The sequence below is a fragment of the Pelodiscus sinensis genome, chromosome 7 (assembly GCF_052426305.1).
Source record: "Pelodiscus sinensis isolate ZL-2025 chromosome 7, ASM5242630v1, whole genome shotgun sequence".
Classification (NCBI taxonomy): Eukaryota; Metazoa; Chordata; order Testudines; family Trionychidae; genus Pelodiscus; species Pelodiscus sinensis.
The window spans coordinates 11602911-11629757 of NC_143058.1; the positions used below are offsets into that span (position 1 = coordinate 11602911).

General features: G+C 42.9%; 1 protein-coding gene across 3 annotated transcripts in view; it reads right to left on the reverse strand.

Annotated features, from left to right (window-relative positions):
• MYLK (myosin light chain kinase) overlaps positions 1-26847 on the reverse strand; it is a 332061-nt gene that overhangs the window by 142662 nt on the left and 162552 nt on the right. For all 3 annotated transcript variants that reach the window (XM_006137678.5, XM_075933132.2, XM_006137677.5), the window contains exons 7-11: positions 22897-22933; positions 20242-20819; positions 18479-18682; positions 17117-17251; positions 4665-4817 (exon numbers count right to left, since the gene is read on the reverse strand). In XM_006137678.5, coding sequence (XP_006137740.3) covers positions 4665-4817; positions 17117-17251; positions 18479-18682; positions 20242-20819; positions 22897-22933 — 1107 coding nt within the window. The remainder of the gene's footprint in view (positions 1-4664; positions 4818-17116; positions 17252-18478; positions 18683-20241; positions 20820-22896; positions 22934-26847) is intronic.

The following is a 26847-nucleotide window of genomic DNA, read 5'->3' on the forward strand; positions in this document are numbered from 1 at the left end:
GATGAGGTTTACCAGGGCAATTGACAAAGGCTTTTGATGTCGACCACCGAACATCCAGACTACCGCGCTGTGCTGACAAACAGCTGATCGGCACAGCGCTGTGTGTAGGCACAGCGCGGTAGTCTGGATGCTCGGCGGTCGACATCAAAAGCCTTTGTCGACTGCCCTGGTAAACCTCATCCCATTAGGCATAACAGGGCGGTCAACAAAAGCTTCTGATGTCGACCATGGAGCGTCCAGACTACCGCACTGTGCCGAGAAACAGCTGATCGGCACAGCGTGGCAGCCATTTTGTTGTAAATGAAGCAGCGATTATTTAAATCGCCACTTCATTTTGCTATGTCTACAAAGTTCATCTACATGGCTCTGTCGATGGAGCCATGCTGTGTAGACATACCCTAACTGTCTCCAGATATAAATACTCTAACTGTATCTCAGGTGACCTGAACACACAATGTGTTTTTAAAATGCACTGTCCATTAAGGAGATAAGTCTTTTAGAAGCTGGGAGTACAATTATATGTAAAAAGGCTTGTGTATCTAATTTTCACACACCATCTCTACAGCTCATCAACACCCATATATATACACAGTACAAACCTTCATAAACCAAATGACAGCGCCAAGTTTGAATAATCAAGGAATTTGCAATAAATGCAGAGGGAAATGATTTGGTTCCAGACAACTGGGAAGTTTGGTAGTGAAGATTTGACTACCATTGTTTATACTGTTTCAGCACACATCTGGTTTTCCTCATATAATAATTATTAGCATAGTTCTCTATGCAGTACATTCCACAGGAGGAGGTCAAAGATAGAAAAGATTCTTGTGTTGAAAAGATTTGTCAGACTTGTTTTTAAAAATGTGCAGCTCGTTTCTTGGAAGTCAGCCCCTTATCACATTTCAGCTGTATAATAGTGAAGTCAAAGGCAGTTAGGTTTTTAGGATTTTCTACACTGAGACTCTCGCTCATCATCAGAATTACTGCTTAATTTGTTTTCTATTCCAGGCTCTGCCACAGATTCCCTCAGGCAAGTCACTTAACCCTCCTTTATCTTAGTTTCACCATCTGTTAGATGGGAATATTATATTCCTGCTTTACAAGGATAAGTGGATTAATTACATACTGTTTGTAAAGTGTTTTGAAATGGTCATAGGGATGGTGCAATGGAAGTAGGGTGTGTGGGCCCAATCCAAAAGGTGCTAAGTGCCTTCTATGAATTCCTGAGTCTCTTCAGCTTTCATTAATTAGAATGAGTAAGAGTGCAGCATGTTCAACCCTTCACAGCACTGGGCCCAATATCATATTAATCAGGCAAATTCCACTTACAAATTAATCCGAGACTGATGATGGGGAAGAAACGCTTTACTACAATGGCCCAAACTGTTCATTGTCGGCCTGATCCAACACTCATTGAAATGAATGGAAAGTCTCCCTTTGACTTAGGGATGTAAAAAGTTGTTAAAAAACGTTACCATGTAACCACTAAAAATCCTAGTGGTTATACAGTTACATGCACTGCGTGCTCTGCAGCATAAAGCTTAAATAAGCTTAGTACTGGAGAATCCACAGCAAAGCCTCCTTGGGAGCTGCCCAGGAGCAGGGTGAATTTATACCGCAGAGCCTGCAGCGAAGCCTCCCCAGGGAGCCAGTGTGTTACTGGTGGGGGTGCCGGACAGGCTTGCCATAAACAGGGGCTGCTCCAGCTAGCCAGCAGGAGCAGGCAGGGAGTTGCTCCAGCTTACCGGTTAACCGGTTAATCATTTATATCTCTACCGCTGACTTCTACAGGCTTTGGATCAGGCCCTTTTTAATCATAAGGGGATTTGCGATGTTAGTTTCCTGCGTTAATGCCACAACAGGAAATTACCTTTGACAGTAACAAAGTAATAGGTCTAAAAAGGGACAGACTAAGGGAGAGCAGCAGGGTATAAAGGGACAAAATTTAGGCTATTTTTACACCTTACTTATGCTATGGGATATATAATATTCTTTCAGTTTTAAACCGGATCTTGCAATCTAATAGCACACATAACACAGACTTTCCTTTTATAAATTATCTGCTACTCACTTTACATTCTGCCTGGATGGGCCCTTTCTGAAAGTTCTTTGAAAGCTGTTGCTTTCAATAATTGTTTTCTTTGAAAAATAAAACTGCAAAGAGTTTGACTGTTTGGACAAAACCAAGCTGAAGAGTCAAGATACTTCACTTCAGGTAAGCCTCCCCAAATAGCCACAGCAGATGTTTTTGCTCCTTCAACAGATGTTTTTGTCTGTACTGGGGTTGGCAACCACTTCTTGTGAGCGCCCATTTGGAGGGTGTGTCTGCAGACTTTAAACCAGTCTAGCCCTGGTATGGGGCTACATCCCCAGAGCTTTCTCCCTGGAGACACTGTCTTCCTGTGGCCCTTCCTGGGATCAGTCCCTACTCAGTCCCCACAGGCTGGCTAAGAGCTCCTTTAATGCTCCCCCGGTCCTTACAAGTAAACTGTCTTAGGCTCAGTCCTAGAAGCCAGACAGGAGTCTTTCGTTCCACTGAGTTCTGTGGTCCTACTGTGCTTCAATACAGCCAGGTCTACAGTCCTTTCTTCTCCATCTCCAAACTGAAATCATCTTCTGCTTTGTTCTGTAGCTGCTTTTATAAGACTCTCCTGGGACCTGATTGGTTGCTTCCTCTGCAGCCACTCTAGCTTATTTGGAGGACTCTTCCACTGCTCCTTTCCTAGGATGGGTGTGACAGAACCTGGAGGCTTCCAGCAGGGAGCCTTTGGGCCTAGTCTACCCCATCACAGCATGTTTTGGTAAATGAGCGAATATGACAATGCAGAGTGAAATTTAGTTCCACATAGATTCAAAAATATGGCCAGGGACCAGGGAAACAGGTTACAGAAAGCAGAATTCTGTACATTGGTGTCAGACCAATACTGAAATACACTGGAAACCTTCATTTCCTCTCCAGCTTGACTTGAAATTAATACAAATTCTGCAAAGCCAACGATCATTTCAGGTTCAAAGATGCTTATTAAATTGGTCTTTCATTTTCTTTTCTATTGCTATTCACGGTAGTCAGAGAGACAGCAGATCTAATGGTCAGAGCAAAGAACAACAAGCAGGTTCTATTTTTGTTCTGCCACTGACTCACTGTGCACTTTCTGTAAAATCATCTGTGGCCTGAATTTCAGAGCACTGAACGCCTGCAATTCCCTTTGGACACAATACTCTGCACTGCTGAAAATTCAGCCAACAACCTTCAGAGACTTCTCAGATGCAAAAAGAAATGTTACTATTAGCCCATCTTGGTGAAGCATATAAGATCCTTGGGTGAAAGATGGTATGTAAGGACACAGTACTAATAGCAGGGCTTGACAAACTGTAATCTACTCGTCTGTGGCAAGTAGATTACAACCCGGAAGAGCTGGGTTTGGGCGATCTGTGCATGCGCAGAACAATCTGCGCATGTGCAGATCACTGGACAGCGCGGCTGGTGAGCGGGGCTTGCCGCGGCTCGGCGAGCCCTGACTATTAGGGTACGTCTACACATCATAACTGACATTATTCCAAAATATCATAGTGCGTATCTATCCAGCAAGCTATTTTAAAATAATGTCGAGCTGGAGGACTTCTTACTCCAACTCCTGTAACCCTCATTTTACGAAGAGTAAGTGAAGTTGAAGGAAGAGTGTTCTTCCTTCAACTTCCTGTTATGTAGTCAGCGCCAAAAGCTGAATTAAGCTATTTCAACTTTGGCGATGCAATTGAGGTAGCTGAAGTTGCCTAGTTTAATTTGAGTTTTCCCCTGCTGCGTAGACATACCCTTAGTTACTCTGCTACCTGTAGCTGGGAGAGTGAACAATTGGAGATGGGGAGCAGGCCTGTGGACTTAGACTTCCTAAATGAGGAGTACAAGTGAGTAGAGATGGGGCACACACTAGGTATGCTAAACTGCAGTGTCTGGTTTGAAGCAGATTTATGACTTCCCCTTTTTCCAATATGCACACTAATTTTCTTCTCTAATCTGCCCCTTGCAAATCAAGCATTTAGGGTGGCTGCACCAGCTGTACTGAGTACTTCAGAGAATACAAATGCCAACAAATATTGGCTAGAGGGTTTTATGAAAATATAAACAAGATAACAGATTTTGAAATCAGAGTTTAAAATTTGGGACTGTTTTTGTCATGAAAATCCATGCTGATCTGAATCACAGAATAAGCAAATTTAATCTAATGTTATCTATCCCCTGCTCCATACCTTTTCCTTCCTGCTAGTTACTGATACTGCACTTGCCTTGCTTCCATCACATACACTACTGTCCTGCAGTTTCATGTCCCCACCAAGCCAGGCATTCACAAAACCTGAGCAGTGGTATTTCTTGCATCACCCTGCTTATTACACACAATTGTTCTGAGAGAGGACAGCATTTCTACTCATTCCTACATGCTGTATATTATTTTATTCTTCAGAATCATAATGCTTTAACAAGCTCATCCACCCAGCTTTGATGCAGTTGCTCACACTTTTATAAAACGGAGAAGAGATGATGTTACAAAAAACTTATATTTCTTATGGGATGCACACATGGACACATCAGCATGGAAGCCACCAAAGCTCCTTCTAGGTCAGGGAGCATGTCTACTGAAACAGCGATTTATCTTTGAAACATTCACCTTTGACAGCAACTTGAGCACTGCAGGATGCCCGTCCTGTGGTGTTTTCTGCCAGACAGGTATAAACACCATCATCTTCTGGTAAGGCATCTTGGACAGTCAACTTTGCAATCCCACCTTCGAAGATGGAATGGGCGTACTGAATTGGTTCATCTGCAGACATGAAGGAAGAGACCATTTCTCAACATATCACATTTGGCAGGCCATACATTCCATAAACACTGCTCAGTACATTATAATCGTAATGGCTGTAGACGTGCCACAGATAAAACTTAAATTCTGCTCTCTGATGCCCATGTGCTGATCTTTCCTGATTAAAACTGGAGGAAAGTATTCCCATTTAGGAACAGCCTCGTCCCCAGCACATTCCCATTGGCCGATTTCTTTGACCAGCCAATGGGAGGTGCTTGTTGGAATAATAGTCAGCTAAAAAGAACCACACCCCCTCTCCTGGGCTCAGTTATTCATGAAGCACATGGTCAGGCAGGCAGGCAGGCTGTCTGGGAAACATTTTAAGATCAGCAAGCAGGCCGGCTAGTTTGGCAGATGGCAAGTAAGTCTCTTGGCCACAGCCTGCTTCTGGCACCCCAGCCCTTTCCTGCCCCAACTCTCTGCCTGTCCCCATCAACATACCCACACCCTCTGCCCCCTCTTACACCCATACTCCCTCCCAGATCTGGCACCCCAATCTCGTGCCCCAGATCACAATCCCCTCCAACCCTAGGTTACATCCCAAACTCCTACACTCCAGTCCCCTGCCCTAGGTCACACCTGCCTGCTCCATCCCAGACTCCCGTCTCCTTCCTGCACCCCAGTCCCTTACCCCAAATTCCCCTCTGCACCCAACCTCCATCCGAGACCCCGCACCTCCTCCATTAATATCATGGAAGAGTGAGGCCCTCAACCACTTTCCAAAATATTGGTGTGTCCCTTCCCTCCCTCCCCATGAAAAATTATTGCCCACCCCTGGCCTAGCACAATAAGCTCTTGGTCCATGAATGGGACCTGTAGGTGCCACAGCACAAATAATAAAATACTACAGTTTACTACTAATATTGTAATGTTCTGAGCACTTCTAGTACTAGAAAGAGGTCAACTAATGGAAAGCAATCCAACTTGTCAAAATGATGAAGGCTGGGGAGATTGACTTAGGAAGAAAAAGTAAGAGAACTACATCTAAGTATGAACAGTTTGGTTACTGACAGCTCCCTTCCCCCTCCCTCCCCTCAGGCTCCTCACCTCACTTATATCAACTGTCAACTTATATTTAAAGAATGTACACTGACAAAGCACAAGGACAGTCACTTAAAGTAGTTGGAATTGATTAGGAAACATCTTGCTTTTCACACGGACAACTATGTTGCGTGTTCAAGAGTTGGAAGTGGAAAAAATTTGTACATATTTGTTAAGAATAATGAAACAAAAATATAGTTTACAATAAAGTTTTTGATCACACATAAAATTGGTTGTTTTATACTTTTTTATATATTTTAATCCCCGTAGAACTAAGTGCAACTTTTCTACCATTCAAAAAACAATAATGGACTACTGTTTTTCTAAATTTTGTTCCTCCCCTTTCCAAGCAATGCTAGGTAACTCCCGCTAGTTGTATAATAAATAGAAGTACTACACAACAAGATGGATGGTCTCAATCTACTATTTGTCCGCTGAATCACCACCTTATAAAACAAGTAGCTTTTTATCCCTTGAAAAGTTCGGGGTTAGCACTTTTTTGGGAGTCAGCATATCATAGTTAAACACTTAAATCACTTCATAAAACATTCACTTCCAAAATCATGCATGTTTTATTGCTATTTCCTTTATTTCCTCTTCTAGTCTTATGTGTAGCACTGTGACTTGTCCTAAAATTAGGCTCCATACTTATGCACACAATAATTCAATTGAGTCCAAATAATTATCTTCGTGGGACTGAAGCCCAAGATGGCAAACTGTTAAGGGGCAGGGAGCATTCTCCTAGACTGTGTCTGTGCAGCACCTACTAGAATGGAGTTCCTGGTTAAGACTCTTGGCACTACAGTAATAAAAATAATTATAGTATCGGAGGGGGACATGCTTAAATCCATGTACTATGTCATCTGGTTTACCAAGAACAAGATGGCCTCATTTCTACAGGCACTAACGAGCAAAAGAGCCATTCAAATGTTCTCTGAAAAAACAGTGTCATTTCTTTTGCCATATTAATCAATCAGAATTTGTTGGTGGTTCAATTTCCCTCTTTGGGTATTAATAAAACTTTCATTTACTTTGCAGGACTACTTGCCATTTCCTGAAACTATGGACACAATCCCCCTCCTCCCAACTACATCTGACCAGTGGAACAACCAACAGTCAGAGTCTACCTTATACCCCTCTGTCTAGATTTACACCTAATAATAACAATTTTCCCAGTAGGGAAATGTTCCCTTCTCCAAGGACATAACATTCAAATCTCCATGACAGTTTGGCAGTAAGAACAATAACAAAAATACTTTACTGCTGGCAATTTATGCCAGAAGAAACGAAAATTTCCTCCTAACTGTATTAAAAGCTGTCCTAAAATAAAACACAACTTGGGGGATTATTAAAATAAAATAACTTGGGGGATTGCTAAGAGGTCAAGGTAATGCTCATTCTTCTTTAAATCCATCAAAATGAGATTTGGCCTGGGAAAATGAGAAAAATGAAATAAAATAAATAAAATGAAAAGCAGATTCAGCAAGGAGGAGATGTTTAGAACACTGAGATGTTAGCCATACCACTACACGTTACACAGAAGTTAACAATGAAATATAGGAAGGAAGAGAGACTGAAACAGTGCTACACAGAACTCAGCGATTCAGGAGCAAAATTGGCAATCATTGTAACCCAAAAGAGCCATAGGAGCGTGAATTCATTGTCTCCTTTACTACTTGTATCTAATACATTTACCATATATTTGAGAGAGTTTGGCTGGCTGGCTGTTCAAGAACTCCTCCGAAATGATGAGAGCTAGGACCACCAAATTTGGTATGCAGCTTCCTCTTCTTACAACTTAAAGCAAGGTAAGGGTTTGTTTGTGCCAGGAAAATAGATGTGCCAAGAATAGGATTGCTTCTCATAAAACCATTTAGAAAAGAGACAATCACCAGGCAGATGAAAAGGGCTGGCTCCCCCATCTAGGGCATTTCTAGCTCTGAGCCTTCCAGCCCCAGGCACCTTTTGGGGGGGGGCACTAAGCCCCCCTTGATTTCTATGGGAACATTGCTGGCTGTTTCCATTTGTCAGGGAGTGAGGGGAAAATGTGCTACTTGCTGCATTTCTCACTCTGGCTGGGGAGCGCAGAAGGCAGACGAACCTGGACCTGCCCCAGGCCAGGGGATGCACACTCCTTCCACAGCTGTGCCTGCTGGAGCTGCAACTATCCCTGTCCTCATCTCTGCCCCCTTGCTACACTGCTATTGTCATTACACAGTATAACCATGCCTGCTTTCCATCCCATATCCCCTGCTGCACGCATGTGATCATTATATAGCAGAGCCCTCCTTTCTGTTTTATGAAGAACAATCACATTTAAGGTACAACCCATTGTCCTGGCAACCAAGCCCTTATAAGTTAAAATAGGAAGCTGCATGCCAAATTTGGTAGTCCTAATTCTTACCGCTTAGGAAGAATTCTTGAAAAACAGACAGGCTGTGTCCAGACTCAGGGGTTTTTTCGGGAAAAGTAGCCTTTTTCCGAAAAACTTCACCTGCGTCTAGACTGCAGCCGCGTTCTTTCGAAATTAAATCAAAAGAACGCGGCTTTTCTTTCGACGGCGGTAAACCTCATTTCACGAGGAAGAACGCCTTCTTTCGAAAGTGCTTCTTTCGAAAGAAGGCGTTCTTGAATGTAAATAGGGCTTCTTCGAAAGAGAGCATTCAGACTCACTGGGTGCTTTCTTTCGAAAAAGCGGCTTGCTCTTTCGAAAGTTCCGCGTGCAGTCTAGACGCTCTCTTTCGAAAGAGGCTTGCAGTCTAGACATAGCCACAGACAGAAACACTCAATTGGATAACAACATAGAAAAAGTATCTTGATTGGTTAATAATGTAGATGTGTTAATAACCATGCTGGAAAGAGTCACAGGGGACAAAATAAAGAGCCACTTGCGGCCCACAAGCCTCAGAGTCATTCTGAGCTCCACAAACAGCATGATAAAGACTAGAGAGCAGTTCCAGAAAGATCCCTCCCAGGACTAGCCCACACACCTCAAATCTGGGAAGTTGATATTAAATTGATGGGAACTTAGAGATGAGCAATTAAAGTCATTAAAGGACCAGATGGTACTATATTATAAGAGATTAACAGACATGCTAACTACTCGTTTATAAGTTCTCAAAGTAAACATCAATAAGGAGATGAAGGGTGTAAAACAGCAAAGAGAATGAGAAGTGACTCATGTGGCAAAAGGGAGCATTTCTAAGAATAATCGGATTTAACAAAGGATAGGATTATTTTAGGGTGAAAAGCGGGAAAACTCTTTTAAATTTTAGAGGAGAGTCTCCAAATGGAATCAGCAGAAGTGTCAGATCACTCAAAACTAGACCAGATAAAACACTAGAAAATATACTGGAGCAACAATGCTTCATGGGGTCAGTAAGAGATGGAAAAGACCATGGTTCCAGGATATTCTGAAGATCTTCAAGTGCACTGATTTGTGCAACTGAATACAGCACTTTCTCTATACAGGCACTGAGATGTAGTTACGGAGGGCAGAACTTGTAGCATTTATCTATCTCTTGGGCTAGCTAATTTTTAACGCGAGTCTCCTTGTGCTGTGATGTTTGGGAAAAAAATTAAGCTTCACATAATTTCAGCTGACAAAAATACATAGCACACTGAGTGACTACAGAAATACAGGCATGTGACACTGCAGCATAAGCCACTTAGGATGTGTCTATACTGAATTAGATACCCACTGCTGGTCCATGCCTGCTGACTTAGGCTTGGGCTAAGGGGCAATTCAATTGTGGTTTGATGCTTGGGCACAGGCTGGACCTCAAGTTGAGTCCCTCTCTCTTTGCAGGCTCCCAGAGCTTGGGTTCTAGCCTAAGCCTGGCTATTTGCATTGCAGTTAAACAGCCCTTTTACCTGAGCCCAAGTCAGCTGGCATAAGGCAGCGACTGGTTATTAACTGTGGTGTATCGACACATCCTTAGAGTCATTTAGGTCTCAGCTGCCGTTGCTGTCAGCTCCCTAATGACTATGGGGAGTCTGTAAAGTAACTGAGTGGATATGTAAAACAAAGGTTGCACTGTTTTTTGCTGCTCTATTTAAATTTATTTACCACACTACGCTAAAGACCCAGTCATTATAGTTGTTCCCTTTTAGTTATCTGAATCTGATTTTCCTCCAGTTTCTTATTCCTACAGGCTGGGAAGATATAATTTCTATTTGAAATTTGTCGAAATTTTTTTTTCTAAATTTCATCTTCCAAAGTTGTTTACAGACCAGCGGATCCTATCCCATCCATTATTTCTTATCAATGAGTCCTAAAATGAACCATAATACCCATACAATAACCTGCACCTTGAGTGTACTGTATGGTCCCTCAGCATCTACCACAGCTGTTCAATGCTCAATACCTACATAAATTTCTTCCATAGATTTCCCCCCAAAACAATTTTTACAATATATTTTGTAAAATTACATAATTATGTTCACCAATAGTTACAACATAGTTATCCAACTCCAACCCTCTCACATTAGATAAAGTTAAATTCCCCCAAAGACCAGAAAGATGTTGGTATCCTACGTTCAGAGCTCTACTAATTGCATTCAAGTTATGCTGCTTATCGCCTGACCTAGCTCTTTTGCAGATAAAATTGAAGGTGTTTTTTGAGGATAGCAAAGATGAGTACAATTAGAACAACACCGGGTTATGAAGGCAGTAGCTTCCTTGTGTACTACCTCAGAAGCTGACACAGTATATGAAAGACTGTTTGAGTGTTTAGGGACATGTTAATTCTCACGTGTCCCTGGCACTTATAGAGTGGTATGCAAATCTTTATATGTTTTATATACCCGAGGGAGAAAATTATGTTTCCAGGTTAATATTACCATTGAGTAGGAAGCACTTCAGAAATGCCACTGAGGTCAAGCCCATTGTTTTGGTTTCTACGTAAATGTCAAATACAAAAAAGCACAATCTAACCAGCATCAGCTATAAGGGCCCTGCCAGTTTATGAGACTCCTTCAATATCAATGCATTTCAGTTTTGCTGTTCAGAAACAGAGATAGATATAGACATGTATGCACTCACATACATACATACATACATACATATATATATATATATATATATATATATATATATATATATATATATATATATATATGTATGTATGTATGTATGTATGTATGTATGTATGTATGTATGTATGTATGTATGTGTTGGAAATAAAGTTTAATGGACTGCCTTGGACAATTTTACTCTACATATAGCAACACTGCTTGCCCATATTCTCCATCAAATGGATGGCAGCCTGAAAAAAAATATATATGAATCAACTTCTAGTAGCAGTGGTGACTGATAACAGGGGAAGGAATGAAGGCACCAGCTCCACCTCTCACTCCACAGACTTGCTCTACCACAGGCCTTCCCAGCATTCTCCAGAGAGGCGCCACATGTGGCTCCATGTGCACCCCACGCTTTGCCTCTGTCTACTAGAATTTTGGAGAAATTAGACTGTTGACAACAGAACATTTAGTTTTCTTCTAAAAGGAGTAACCTATGATTGCATCTATGCCAGGGATGGTTTAACCAAAAATACTGAACTTCCACCCCCCCCTCCCCCAAAAAAACCCCACTGGGGGGAAAAAAACCCACTGGGAAAAAAATTCTGTTGAGAAAAAAAAAGGGGGGGGGGGAGGGAGAGAGACCAAAGTTGTTGAGCAAAAAAAACCCAAAAACCATATGTCCAGTATTTTCTGGGTTTTTTTTTTTTTACTGGACAGGGATGCAAATACTGGACTGTCCAGGTGAATACCTGACACCTGGCAACCATAATCTATGAGCTATGTGTGGCCCTTGTGCTCTCACTGGGGAACAGGTATGGGGCTTGCCCCACTCCACATGTGCTGTGCCTCTGTGTGACTCCAGGAAGCAGTGATATGTTCCTCCTCTACCTCCTGTGTGTAGAGGCAGCCAGGGGGAGCTGAGTCTGCACACTGCTTCAGCCCCAAGCACAAGGTCAGCAGCTCCCATTGGCCAGGAACTGCAGCCAATGGGAACTGTGGGGGCAACACTTATGAAGGGGCAGTGCGCAGAGGAACCTGCCATGCCCCAGGTAGGAGCCGTAAGTGCAATGTGCCCCTACTTTTGGGAGGTTTTTGAAGCAAGCGCTTTCTGGAGCCTGCACCTCTGAACTCCCCTCCCTCTATAGTCCAAACCCCTTTTCCCAACCCTGATTCGCCTCCCATCCTCAGAACCCTTCAAGCTCAGCCTGTGCCACCGTCCTATACCCCAAACCATTCACCCTACCCCCACCCCACAATCCCCACCCCTAGCCAGAGCCCTCACCCTCTCCTATGCTCTAAACCCCAGTTTTGTATGGTGGGCGATAAATACCCACAATTTCCATAGCTAGATGTGACCCTCAAGACTAAAAGTTTCCCCACTCTTGATCTAGGCTCTGCAAGCAGAAATAAGCTTTACATTTCAAATGCCAGGACAGTGCATTCCAATGCATCCTTTCCAGAACAAACAGTCTGTCTGCATAATTGCTTATTATACATATACTTCTTTGCTCCCGCATTATTATGTTAGATCCCAAACTTTCTCTTTTATTTGGTTATAGATTGAACTATGGCAGGATGAAAGGTGTTTAACTGGGAGAGGGGAAGGCAACTGTTTATTGTGAATGTGAAATGGCAGCCCAGAGGGTGTAAATGGAAAAACTAAAAGAAATATAAACATTAAAATACCTTTTACAATCTAGTGAAATGTGTTTCCAAATTATGTATAAACTGCTACATATCACAATCAAATGTGAGAGAGAAGAGAATTATAATAGACTGGATTTACCTGGTGTTTGAGTCCTTAACTCAAATAATTTTTGTTTTTCTTCATTTAAAACATTGCTCTGGGTCAGAGCTGGGGGTTCAGTATGCAGACTCCCCGGAGAGAGAGAAGACTACTCCAGCCCTCTTTCACCATAACAGATTTGGAGCAGGCGAGGAGCACCTCTCTATAGCCACTGCAGCTCTAAAGTTATGTGGCCAAGTAGTATGGAACAACCCTGAATTACATGTAGCAGGTGGAGAAGGAGGAAAGAAAGGAAATAGTAGCTCTCCCGGTTAGCATTTCTGCCCCCAGGTCTGCTGTTCAAACTGCCAGTGTTGATGATATAATGTGAATTCCAAAGAGATTCATGTTTTTAACCAAGTTGCTTTGGTGGAATAAAGCACCCTCTGTCAGCAAGTATAAAAGGCAATTATCTAGGGATGTGAAGGTCACAGAGAAAAGCAGAAGGTCAAACTGAAGCTAACATTCTGGAGAATGGCACGAAGAGGGTACAAATATAGTGAAAATCTAGCATTTTCTATCACAATCTTTCATTTATGTATCTCTAATCTGTGTATTTTTCAGCAGTGTCTTTGATAATGAACAGCGAAAGAGGAGTTTCTGCATGTGCCTAGGGTCATTCTGACAGGATAATGCCCATTTTCCTGCATTTGGAAATGAAGAGTATCTATGAAGAGACCAAAAGGTGCTCTGTGTGATGTGGAAAGGCAGTGACAAGAGTTAGTGACATGCGGTTGTGTGTAATCATGCCACTCCATGATTTGGGGAATCTTTCAGGAGCAGGAGGAATCTTGGACTGGGAAGGAGACATGGCGGACCCTGGAGTGCTCTTTCTGTTCAGTACTTCCATCCCAGGCAGGAAAGTCAGGAGCAATTTGTAGCCTTCAGCCAGACAGGCAAGTTATTTCTAGTGGGAGAGGTCAGAGCTTCTGTCACATATGTTTATCCTTGCGGATAAAAAAGGGGCTTTTCCATTACTGACATGGAGCACTGCTGAGTTACTGAGAGAAGGGATCAGACCAGGCTGTGGGAACATACCAATCTCAAGGTCACAATTTATTCTCCCTGCCACCTTTCTGAGTTCTCCCATTCACACTGAATGACTGAAAATGTGCCATGTAATCCAGGATTATAGTGCAAACTTACTTTAAAGCAGCTCCTAGAGAAGCAACTCAATTAACAAAGCAGGCTATTTTTTCCCATTTAACAATTCTGGCCTGTGAGACCCTGAAACAACAGCTTATGCTTTGTGAATAGCAGATCAGATCATAAGGGTTAAACTAAATTAATCAGACTAGCATTCAGTGGAGATGGCTGTGAACCAAAAATCCCAAATCTATCTGATGCTACAATTTTGAGGAAGTTTGGATTTTAAGCAGAAGACTGAAGCGTGGGCCCACCTCTAATTTTGCAAGGAACTGCCGAGACATTTAAGAGCTATGTGCCGGGTTTTGTTTGTGGATTGTTCATTTGTTTAAATAAAGCTGGGTTTGAGAGTAATAAACTTCATACAAACAGACATATTTTAATGATATGAAAACAAAATACTTGTAAATACTTTTGGACATTTCTGTATAATATTAGAATTTCAAAGAGAATCTTTTTAGTACAGAAAGAATCAGAGAAACAGAAAATGAAACTGCCAGTCTGGTTTCACTGTCCAACCTGAGAAAAGGGCAAAAAAGAGACAGCCTGGGAGGTGAAAAGGAAGTAGGAGTTTAAACATTTTTTCATGTTTAATGATACAAAGTGTTACAAGGAGTACATAATAAAAAATCTGTGAGTTTTATGCTACCATCTCAAGTATTCTTTTTAATCAGCAAAGTGAATATGATATGTGAGATATAGAAGGGATTAAGTCCCTCAACCCCCAAAGCAAGGTTCTGATACATAATGCATTGAGACTAATCTTGTATTCAGCCCTTTTGCAGCCCTGTCAGTTCCAGCACACTAGAGAGACAAGGGAGTGACGTAATATTTTTATGGGACCAATTTCCAGAAACACCTCTCAGGGATGGTCTAGATCAGCAGCTCGCAATCACCGGTCTGCAGACTGGTGCCAGGCCGCAAAACACTGGCTGCTGGGGTTGGGGTACACAGCCCACCACCTGCCCTACCGCCACGGCTGTTGGGAGAGGTGTGCCCTGCACCGACTCTCAGCCAACCAGCGCTGGTCAGGGACGGGGTCTCCTCTTGGACATGGAAGAGCTATTTGCTGTGCGGCAGGAGGGCCATGCAGCCTTAGAGCAGCCACGACCCAGGCAGCAGTGCTCAGCTGGCGGCTAGGAAGCAGCACAGGGCCACATGAGGGGGCAGGCAGGCACTGGAGGCTTCAGAGATAGGGCTAGTACTGGAAGGCTCTGGGGGTTGAGGGCTCTAAAAGGCAGGGGCTGGCACCGGGGGTTCTGGGGATGGGGCTAATATTGGGGGCTGGGGGCTGGCATGGGGGGACTCTAGGGAGGTTGGGTGCAGTGGGGCTCTGGAAACAGAAGGCTGGCACTGTGGGGTGTGGTGGGGGACTCTAAAGGGTGGGGAGCTGGCACTGAGACATTTGGTATGGGGGGCTGGCACTGGGGAGCTCTAAGGGTGGGAGACTGGCACTGGGGGGGTTGGGTGCAGGGGACTCTGGGGTCAGTAGTGGGGGTTGGGGGGTAGTGGAGGGGTGGGAGGATCTAGGGGTTAGAACTGGCACTGGGGGGCTCAGGGGACTGGGGTGTACCCCAGCCTGGCCCCCAGAACCACCACAAACAGCTGGCTTCAGCTGAAGTGGCACCTGCCCTGTGGCAACTGCCGGAGCTGAAGCCGGTTGTTTGTGGTAGCTAGGGAGGCTGGGGCTTTTGCCAGACTGGTAACATTTTATTTGCATATTATTTGTGTAATGAATATGCAAATAAAATGTTGCAGTCCGCCAAAAGTTTGTGAATGGGTTTGTCAGTCTGCAGTATAAAAAAGGTTCGGAACCACTGGTCTAGATTAGTGGCTTTCAGCCTCGGCAGATTACTTTCAGGAGTCTGATTTGTCTGCATACCCCAACTGTCATCTTCCTTTAACAACTTGCTTACCGAAGTAGACATAAAAAAAACCCAAAAAGCATCACAGAGCACTATTACTGAAAACTGCTTATTTACTCATTTTTACCGTTTTATTCTACATATTTGGAAGAGTTTGTGTATCTTTCTGTGTGTCTGTCCGTGTCCCACCAAATTTGCTATGCAACTTCCTTTTATCATAACTTAAAGCAAGGTCAGGGTTTGGTTGTGCCAAGACAAAGGGCTGTACCTGGAATTCCATTGTTTCTCATAAAATGGAAAGGGAGGGACAGATATGTGTAGAATGACCACAGAGAGTAGCAAGGGGCCAGAGCTGGGGACCAGAGAGCTATAATCCCATTAGGACAGCAGAGGGTGGGGTGGAGACAAGGATGGCTATCTATTGTATATTTCATAGAGTTTGTCTGTCTGTCTGTCCCCCCAGCCAGGGGATACACACCTCTCCCCCAACTGTGCCCGCTTCGGCATCCATGGAGATGTGCTTCTCACCTAGCCCCAAGCTGCTGTAGTGAGAGAAAGCTGGGCTAGTCCTCTCCCCCTGGGCCAGCCTGCATCCTGAATCCTTCACCCCAGCCCTGCCCCAGAACAATGATTTAAATGAAGAAATTAAGCCACACGTGGTCTGTTGCGAAATACTTGTCTACATAATACTTAATCCTGCCATGAGTGTAGAGGACTGGATTAGATGACCTCTCAAGTTCCCTTCCACTTCTAGGATTCTGTGACGGAGACAACTTTTCAAGCTTACACAGCTATAGTGTGCGATTTTCTTATCAGTAGCATTAGCCTAATGAACATCTCGAGAATAATTTTGGCTGTTCTAGTTCTCCAGCCTCAAAGATCTTAATGTGCCAGGTGGCTTAGTGGCACAGAACTGACTGGACTTTAGGGTTTGAGCATGCAAAAGCTAAAAATGAACTGTGAACTTGACCTAGACATTTGAGCCATGGGTAGAGAGAGGGATCAGGCATGGGGGGAAGCCAGATTCATCCAATCCGAAGCATCCCTGTTGCCATTTTGATGTCACTCTTGGGGATCATGGTGGTACATAAGTATCTTTACTGGATCACACTAAATCTTACTCTCTGAAGTTTCTGTTGTGCTGCTACTGAGACCAAACTAACAAGCCAACAATATGGCACAACCTGGACACAAGAGCCACCTGCTGGATACACTTCAAAATTGCAGTAAAAACAAAACTGCTTAATGAAAACATCCCCAACTGCATACTATATATACCCAGACTCATTATTTAGAAGTACATACCCTATTATTGGAAGTTAACATACTCCATGAAGTACATATTGCTTGGCCATCTCTAGGTTTCTATAATGCACCCATCTCTATGGAAGTTCTCTTACCATTGAGGAGCCAGGTGATCTGAGACACAGGTGTTCCTTCCACTGAACACTGCAGCACAAAATCTTGCCCTTCACTCACCGTACATCCCTTCAAGACACTGGAAAACCATGGAGCAATCTCTTCAACTTTAGATCCTTTAAAGAAAAGTGAAAATGGATCCGTTAACACAAGGCTGACAAAGACTACTCCTATGGAAGTTTTACTCAGTAGATTAAGAGGATATACTGAAATGACAATGAAAAATCGTTTCCACATACATATGTAAGATCATAGCCATAGGGAGAAAAGAATCCTTTGGAAGTAAAAAAAAATTTGACTCATAGACCAATAAAAAGATGGGGCACCCTGAATAATGTTCAAAGATTTTGCTTGCCTTTCCTGCTTTGTATTAGGCTCTCGTCTTGCAAGTCAAACTCAACACCCAGCCATGTGCATCAGGCCACCATAAGGAATGGAAATGCATTAATAGGAAGTGAAGAAGTGCAAAGAACAGTAAGATCAGGTTTTTCTCAATTCTCCCCCTTAGGCTATGAAACAGAGCAAGAATTAAGTATTTTGCCCACGTGCTGGACATAAGACCCTGACAAGGCAGGGAGTATACTGTGGAAGAACCTTAGATGGCCAGATTTAGAAGGAAACAGTGATGGCAAAGAAATTTACATCAACTGGAATTTTAGAACAAAACCACAAATCACATGAACGACTGGCTTTGGGGAAAAAAACGCATAACTTAGGCAGGCCAGTTTTTGCTAAGATGCTCCACAATCTTTCAAGCAAACTTGATATTCAATGGTTTCAAGCTCAAAAATGGAATTAAATCAGAGTGTTTTACTATGTAATTCTCATTCCACACCTTTCTTAGTTTTTGTACCACACAAAAGTGTTAAGAGGATCAATTAGCATGCAGAAAGCATTTCAGAAATGCAAAGCATTATGTAAGTATTAAACAACTTCCTACAGAGTGACACGCAGAAGGTGCAAACCCCTTTGGGCAGCGCCTCTGCTCTCTTCCTCATTCATATTACATTATTTTATTAAAAATAGCTGTAGAACCCCAAACCAAGATAAGGATACCTCCCCCATGTAACAGGCACTTTACTGACACAGTGAGGAACAATCACTGCCCGGAAGAGCTTACAAGAGAGAAGACAAAGGGTAAAAAAGTGGGGGGTAGGGGACAGAGAAGTAAAAGGATTTGCACATTATCACACACCAAGCTGGTGGCAGAGCAGAGCTGGGAATTAAAAGGCCTATTTATGAATTAATTTTAATAGAATTTTTGCAGCCAAATCTCTTAAGTAGCTTTGAAAATCCCATCCTTAGTTCTTAAAGTTCATTTTGGTTTATCCTAATTTACTTACTTTTTACATTTAACACCCAGCTGGTGGAAGTTCTACCCCTGGGGTTGAAGGCTGTGCAGCTATAGGACCCACTGTCTTCCAAGCGGGCTTTCATCAAGCACAAGCAATGAGTTTCATCCTCTTCATATATTTGGATGCCAGCTCTTCCTTTTGCAGGGGCTCCTTCTTTGAACCATTCAACATCTGGTTTTGGTTTTCCTGAAACTAGATGATGGAAAGATGGAGCATTGGGGCAAGGGCCATGAAAGGTACTTCCCCATTATGATACATCTTCACCTTGCCTATAATATTTTTTTACCAATGCAATAGACATTATAAAATATTGTTGCTACATGGTTACTGCTCATCTTTTTTCACCTATCACAGTCCCTTAAAGAGACAAAGACAACTTGAAAAAAATCACATGGACTTTGGTTTAAATCCCCAGCTTCATTAGCTATTTCGGTACACTACATTTGCATCCCTATCTCAAGACGTACCCTCTTATAGTCACTTGTCTCTAAAGACCTGATCGAAAGTACCCTGAAATCAGTGGAAAGATACCCTTTTACTTCTGTAGGCTATGAAAGAGGATTTGTCCTGTTTGCTCCAATGTTATTTAAGCTCCTAATTTTGATAGAAGTAAGTGGAGGATAGGAACCTAAATGCCTTTGAGGATCTGGGCCTCAGTGCTTCTATAAAATAGAGATAACATTTTCCTCCCCCACAGGAGTCTTGTGATACTTCACGAGTTAATGCTTAGAGAAGGTGTTAAAGAAGTGCTTAGCATTCATATACTATGAAAATAAGATATTCATGAACCCCTTTGGAGTATCTTCTCCACTCCTGACTCATTGGGAGGGTAATATAAAATGTATTTCTTTCCAGACCGAGGAAGACACTTTAAGAAAGGATATCAACTACTAGATTTTTTCCCGCCTAAAAATGTAAAGCCATTTCTCTCTTTTAAAGGGAACTATCTGATGTGCAAATGTTATACTAAAATACCAAAAAATGCTTCAAAATTATTTTCCACTCAATACGATAAAAAAAGCAAGTTCCTCATTTTCCTCAAAGAAGGGATTCAAATGTTACCTGTGATATGTAGCTATAAACCTCCTCATAGCCCCTTTCTTTTCTGAGAGGTTAAAATCAGATCCATTTCTGAACACGAGGAAACACTTTATTATGACCCTCTGGACTTAAATCATTAGAAACACTTGACTAAACCCCAGGGGCTAAATTGACCAGTGAGGCTGAGCCCTATGTGCGGAAAGGGGGGAGGGAAAGCAGTGCAAGTCCATTGCAATTCTTTCTCTGCTCTTGCTCCAGGGGGCAGTAACTTACTACAACACTGAAAAAGGTGCAGCTTATTTATCCTCTTGTGCCAATTCAGCACCATAGGTCAGCATGCTGGAGAAGGGGACAGAAGCAAAAATTTGCTGATAGGACAGGATAAGGAGGGTGTGAGCGCTGGGCACACAGCCCAGCAGGGAGCCCTAGGGCAGCCATGCAGGAGAGTGGCCTCAGGTTCCTACCCTCCCACTTTTACCTCTATACCGATCTAGCCCTGTATAGAAATCACAGAGACAGAAACAAACACAGTGGTGTGCAGCGGAATAAGAGTTTTGCTGATCTGAGTGTGGAGGGCCACAGAAGAGTTGTTTTAAGAATGGTTGAAGAAGGAGGAGAATCCTGCTCTGAAGAATGAAATATTTCCTCATTCTCCCATCTACAGCAACAGAGGCTTATGCACTGGGCTCTTCGAGTTGTCATCCCTTTACCTTTGCTTCTGAATTTGACCTCCTGGCCTTCTAATGCTTCCTGGCTTTGTGGACGGCTTTCAAATCGTGGAGGGAATCCCTGAAGCTCTCTCTTCTCCTCTATTGTGCTCTTCCTTGTTCCAACTCTGTTTTCTGCTTCTCTGCTCCTTGGACCAGCTTGTCTGATGAGAGAAGCAGTCTGTCGAGTTGTCGTCAGGGCCTGTGGGGCCCCTTTCCTGTCCTCATCTTGTCCAGTAGAAGTGGCCATGGATTCTGCCTTTGGTTCTGATTGCAGTTTTATGGTTTGCAGCGTTATGGTGCTAGACGTTTTCTGTAGACCCTGAGATCCCCTCACTTCTCGTTTAGGTTCCTGAGTGTGTTCTGTGTTGGTTTCTCTGAGCGGTTGTTGTCTATTATCCTTGGCTTCTTTGGAAGAGATAGAAGAGGCTTCTTTCTTCACTGCTGTTCTCTCTTTGGTTTCAACTGTGAGGTTAGTGCTGCTGGATTTCAGTTCCTTAGCAATCCCGTTGCTAGTTGCCAGCTTGAATTCTGAATTTTCATGATCTTTGGTTGCAGTAGAAGTTGATTTTGTTGGAGTGCTGAAGGGAAATAGTTTATTTAGTGATATAATCCACGGCTTATAATAACTAATACTTAAACAGCACTTCTAGCTTCAGGGAACCTTGCAAACAATTCACAGCTTGTAAGGTTAGAAGGGATCATTGTGATCATTTAGTCTGACCTCCTGTATAAAACAGGCCACAAGCCATAGTGGAATCAATTCCTGTTAACTAGTTAACCCCGACAAAACCCCTGTGAGATAAATAAATATATTATTAGCCACTATCAGTTAAAGAGTGACTCGGTGTCAAAACCTGGATTACAAAGCAGGAGTTGCTGGATGCCATTGTTTTTCTCAGGCATTCTTTTACATGATATGGACCAGATTTTGATCTCTCACACACTGTCTGAAATTCACAATTCACACCATACACATTAATAGAGTGACAGAGGCGTAAAACCAGTTAGTGTGAACAGAATCAGGCCACATATATAAATGACTGAAAACACTGTATTAGTACCAGTTAACTATTTTCACATTATTATTATTATGATTAAAAAAAGGGTAAAACATTTTTAAAATGCCTAAGTGCTTTGGAAACCCAATTTTTATGAGACTTAGGCTTGTAAGTCCCCAAGTCTCTTGAAAATAGGACTATGGGTTGCTTGCAAGTCACTTAGGCACTTCTTAAAAAAATGTATCGTAGTGCCTGGGGGCCTCAGTTGGGCTGAATAAATAACTATGTATGAGGCTTGCATTTACAATTATACAATGTTATGGTTTTCAAAACTTATCAGTTGTCCTATTAATAGGACACAAAGGAAGGGGGAGCTCTCCTTGAGACCATAGGACATTGCAAGCTCTGGCTCTTGAGTAGCTCAATGTCACTGTTAAAACACATGATCAGGAGAAGCTTAGGCCTTCAGCCCTCAGTTTTGGCCTAGTTCTGCTTCCAGCAAAGCTGAGCACTTTTGAAAATCCTACTCCAGATGCTTCAAGCTCAAGAGCTAGAGGGTATGTCCAATAAACTAACGCAGTCCTAGAGAATTTCATGAAGCAATCTTGCACATCCTCCCTAACAGATTATAACTTTCAATTCAGACATTTTTCTATTAAAATTCTTTTTCTTCTAAAAGAAAATATTTCTTCCAGATTTCAACTTGTCAGAAAAAATTGACAGAATGTTTTTAATTTCTTATACCTTTTTCACAGAAAATATTTATCATTCTAACCATTCTAAAATCCTGATATTTTATGTGAATGACTTAGAAGCACACCATGTACTTGCATATGGAAAAAGCACAGGTATTCTATATTCACTGTTTGCAGTGGTTATCTGAAAGATGCCTATAAATCTTCTAGACTACTTTGAAATTCTTAATCATTTCTAGAATTCCAACCTTCCTTTACACTTCGGCAGACATAGTAAACATAAAATTAGTCCACAATTGTTTAGTTCCAATAATTTGTTTCCCAGAAAGACTAAAATCTCCAGAGGTTTTCTAAACGTATGAAAATAGACCCATTTCTTACTCATCTACTTTCAGTTTTCAACTCATGCAGTACAGTGCTTTTAAGAAAGATCTGTTCCATACTAACATGATGTATGCAAGTGTTCTGAGCATGAATGAGGGGACAGCTCAGAGCAAGCATCCTCCTGTTTCATCACATACAGATACTGTAGCCACTCCATATTTGGAATTCTTCCTTGAAGACAATCTACATAGTGAGGCAAGGTATGGATGCTTGCAGCTCCTGTTGGTTGCGCATCACTGGTCCCAGGAAACAGTGTCCCTGTTCCCACTGTCCAGGAACAGCGATCCACAGCCAACAGGAGCTGCAAGCACCCTTGTCTGTGGAGGCGCATATAAATATAGCCTCAGCAGCCCATTGGGGCTAACCCTGGTGAACTGTCACTGTCTTATTGCCCACCCCTCCATTCGAAGATAATCTATCCCCAAATAAAATTCCCTTCTAATCCCCAGTAGTTAGAGTTGATTTGGCATGAAGGTGAGTTTCTCTTTCAATGGAGTCTCATGCTGCAGTTTCAAAATCGTTGCATGTTGCATTTTAAATGATTGGAAAAGGAAAAATATATTGAATGGAAAACATACCATAGTGAATGAACATACAGGTCTGTCTTATCTGAACCTGAAATAAAAATAATTAACATATTAAATACCAATCTTGGACATTTCAAAATAATGCTTTAGGCAAATCTTATATTTTGGAGAGTATCTCCTTTTTTTTTGGTATGGGAGCCAAATTATAGTTTTCCACCAGAGGAAAGCTGATATGGACCTAAATCATACCTACTTTTTGTTGAGTCACTAGACCACAACAGATTCATGGACACATCTTGCATCCCAATCACAAATGTTGACTGCTTAAATGAAATGGTAAGCGGTCTTGGCTCAATTTAAAATATTCCTGAATCTAGCAACTGCAAAGTGCACGGAAAACTAAAGGGCTTAGTCAGACTTGTTCTGGGTTAGAAAAGGCAGGCATGTATGATGATCCAGCTGGAGGTAACTCACTAATCCTTAATGAAACTTCAGAGATGATGTGGACCTGGGCAGGCCATGCAACCTCTTTATTCAACCCAATAAGTGTGATTACAAAGATGCTGAATCAGGGTTCTTGCTGTAAACTATGCTCAGCAACAAATTCTTGATTAAGCTTTAACTAACTAGTGCAGATTAACATGTTAAATGCAAAGTCAAACAATGGCATAAAAATGAAATTAACATATTGTCTCACTTTTGGAAGAAAATTCGGGCATGGAAGCTCACAAAGGCCTTACAGTGAATCCAGGCATTCAAATTGCTCAGTGTAGGTTACAGCCCAAAACAGAGATTTATTCTTCTTATTTTAAAAGATCCCAATTATTTCAGGTCATTTAGTCTAGTTACAGCTGCCCCTGCATAGATATGCCAGCAGGAAGAGGTCCTTCCACGTATATGCAAACAGCAATGACAGCAAAGAAAGGGCACCAATTAGTGATGCATGCAGTACTCTCTATACTACAAGGTGACCAGATCTGTAAAGTGAGCAACCAGGACAGCAGTCCAGGGAAGGAGGGCAGCATAAGGAGTAGTTTCGGGTCTCAACACAAGAAAGTACTTTAGCATTTGCAAGCATGTGCTTAAAGTCCTATTTAATTTTATGCATGTTTAAGTGTTGCCCTGAATCATGTCTGGGTAAAGTGCAAGGAAGTTTGCAGAGATGGGTTTCAGAACTAGTGGTGGGAGGGGGAGGGAGTTTACTGGGATGCAAAACAGAACAGGTATTCAGTATGTCTCAGATCAAGGAAGTAGGGGAGTGTCCCTTGAGGATCATATGAATTCAAGCAGCTTTTTGTCAACATCAGTATCTGAGACAGCTCATCCAGATGACCAGTCTTCAAGGAATTATAAAAACCAGGACAAAACAACTTTGTATATAAAATTAATGTGGCCACAGAGAATCTTTGGGGGAAGGGACAGAGAACATCCCCTGACACCAGGGATATGTTCTTTCCCTGAAAGGCCCTCTGAATCTACCAATTAATTTAACCGTGTACTACTTCCTCCTGGACAACTTTATCTCCCAAACAAAGGCTTTTTCTTTGCCTTTGAAACACAGGAGCATAATCTCTCTCATGTGATCAAGATTCAGGAGCTTTTATTGTCATTCTGTCTTTTCCATGTCCATGCAAATCTCCGGCAGGGCTGAATACTCTGGTGTAGACATGCAAATTATTAAATAAATAAATAAATAAATAAATAGTAAATGTGTCAGAATCTGACCTGGGACATTCAGTCCATATACACTCACTTCATCATGCATACTGTACTTTTGGTCTCTTCTTTGTGTATTTTGTAACACTGAATTCAAGAGGTTAAAATGAGGGGGAAGGGCTAGGAGACAGGGACTTGGCCGTGGAACTTTCTGCCAATCGAGAGTTAACTTTCTCTTTGTTGAGTTAAATATACTGACAGACTCAAAGAACTCAATGTAAGACAAGTTTTCTAATCCTGTAATTGTTCCTGTGGCTCTTCTCTGAACCCGCTCCCATTTCTTAACCTCTTCTTTGATCACCAGAACTGGACGGTAGTCTAAAAAAGTGTTTGCAGCATTCAGTTTTCCAAGCTTCATTCTCAATAGGCTCAGATTAGCATTTTAATAAAAGTGCACCACCATTTGTTCTGGGAGATCCAGATTCTGATCTTGAACATATAGTGGTTGGAAGCATCAGAGAGGCATATTCAGCCTCTGAAGGGCAATGTTTTCCATTCTATGTACAGCAGCAGCAGGTTTCAAGCTGAACTACTGTGTTATAGGCCTGTGCGAGTAATATACTGGCAAATGGGCTCTCTCTAGTGCAGTGTTTCTCAAAGTGATCCCACTCTGAGAAAGCTGCTATTGGGCCTCCAGTTTGTTTCCTTACCAGCTCCACAGCCATGGAGCCTCCTTGCAGCTCCAATTGGCTCCAGTTCACCATTTACTGCCAATGGGAACTGTGGGAGGCAGCGGCCTGAGTCACGGCCCCCAGCTGCAAATGATGAATTGCAGCCAATGGGAGCAAGTAAGTAAACAAATCCCAGCAGCTTGGTACCAGCTTTCTCAGAGTTGGTGTGTGGACCACTTTGACAAACACTGCTGTAGTGGCTGGCGCCAGTGGTTACACAGCATTCCTTTGGGTCAAGTGCTACATGCTTGAGTGCAATCCTCATTGCCATTGTACACATATAACCCTGTTGGCTTCACAAAACGGCTCCCCACATGGGACACAGACTTCTGTGGATCTCAGATGATTGTAGTAAGCTGGTGTAATAGGAGTGTGTGTAATGTATTGGCTTTGTGCACGTAGGTGGCCCAGCAAAAGCTTACTTCTTTCTCAGGGTATGTCTACACTACCACCCTAGTTCGAACTAGGGTGGTAATGTAGGCATACCACACTTGCAAATGAAGCCCGGGATTTGAATTTCCCGGGCTTCATTTGCATAAGCCGGCCGGTGCCATTTTTAAATGCCGGCTTGTTCGAACCCCGTGCCGCGCGGCTACACGTAGCACGGGCTAGATATTCCGAACTATCTGTACGCCTCATTCCACGAGGCGTACAGATAGTTCGGAATGGCTTGCTAGTTCGAACTATCTAGCCCGTGCCGCGTGTAGCCGCGCGGCACGGGGTTCGAACAAGCCGGCATTTAAAAATGGCGCCGGCCGGCTTATGCAAATGAAGCCCGGGAAATTCAAATCCCGGGCTTCATTTGCAAGTGCGGTATGCCTACATTACCCCGCTAGTTCGAATTAGCGGGGTAGTGTAGACATACCCTCAGTGATAAAGGACTTCTAAGGTAGCTAAAGGGACAGAGGCTTATGCTTTTGGTGTTGGTGAACAAGAATGAGAAGCATCAACCCAGAAAATCTAATTATATATTTTAAAAATGTGCAATTACCTACCTGTCTGTCTGAGTCTATTTGTTTAAGAGCTCCCCCCAAATGGTAGAGCTAGTACCACCAAATTTGGTATGCAGCTTCCTCTTCTCTTGGCTTAAAGAAAATTCAGGGTTTGGTTGGGTCAGGAAAACGGGATCTGCCTAGAATGGGATTGTTTTCTACAACATGGAAAGGGAGAGGGCTGGTCCAATGGACACTATACTGCAGAGTGATCGCTGGAGGCAGCTATACCACCAAGAGAGTGGCCATCTGGGACTGGGGCTTGTCATCTTGCCTGCTGGAGTGGGGGGAAAGCCCTGCCAGTCAGCAGCCCTGTTCCCCTTGGAGGAGCTGCAGCCTACCCTCCTCCCTCCATACCACTGGGCCACCCAGCACGTCCACTGCCTGGCTGGCCTGCGAACATACCCCTTTTAATCCCCCAGGTCAAGTCGGGAGCGCCACTGAAACCAGCCTGTGTGGCCCACCCTCTTGATCCCTGGACCAGGCCCAGTATCCTGGACTGGAACATGCCAGTGGGGACAGCCTGTGTGTTCTCCCCACCCACTTTGGACCAGGACTGGGGAGTACTGGTGGGGTTGGCCTACCTACACTCTCCACTCCGGGCCCCCTCTGCTCTAGGCCAG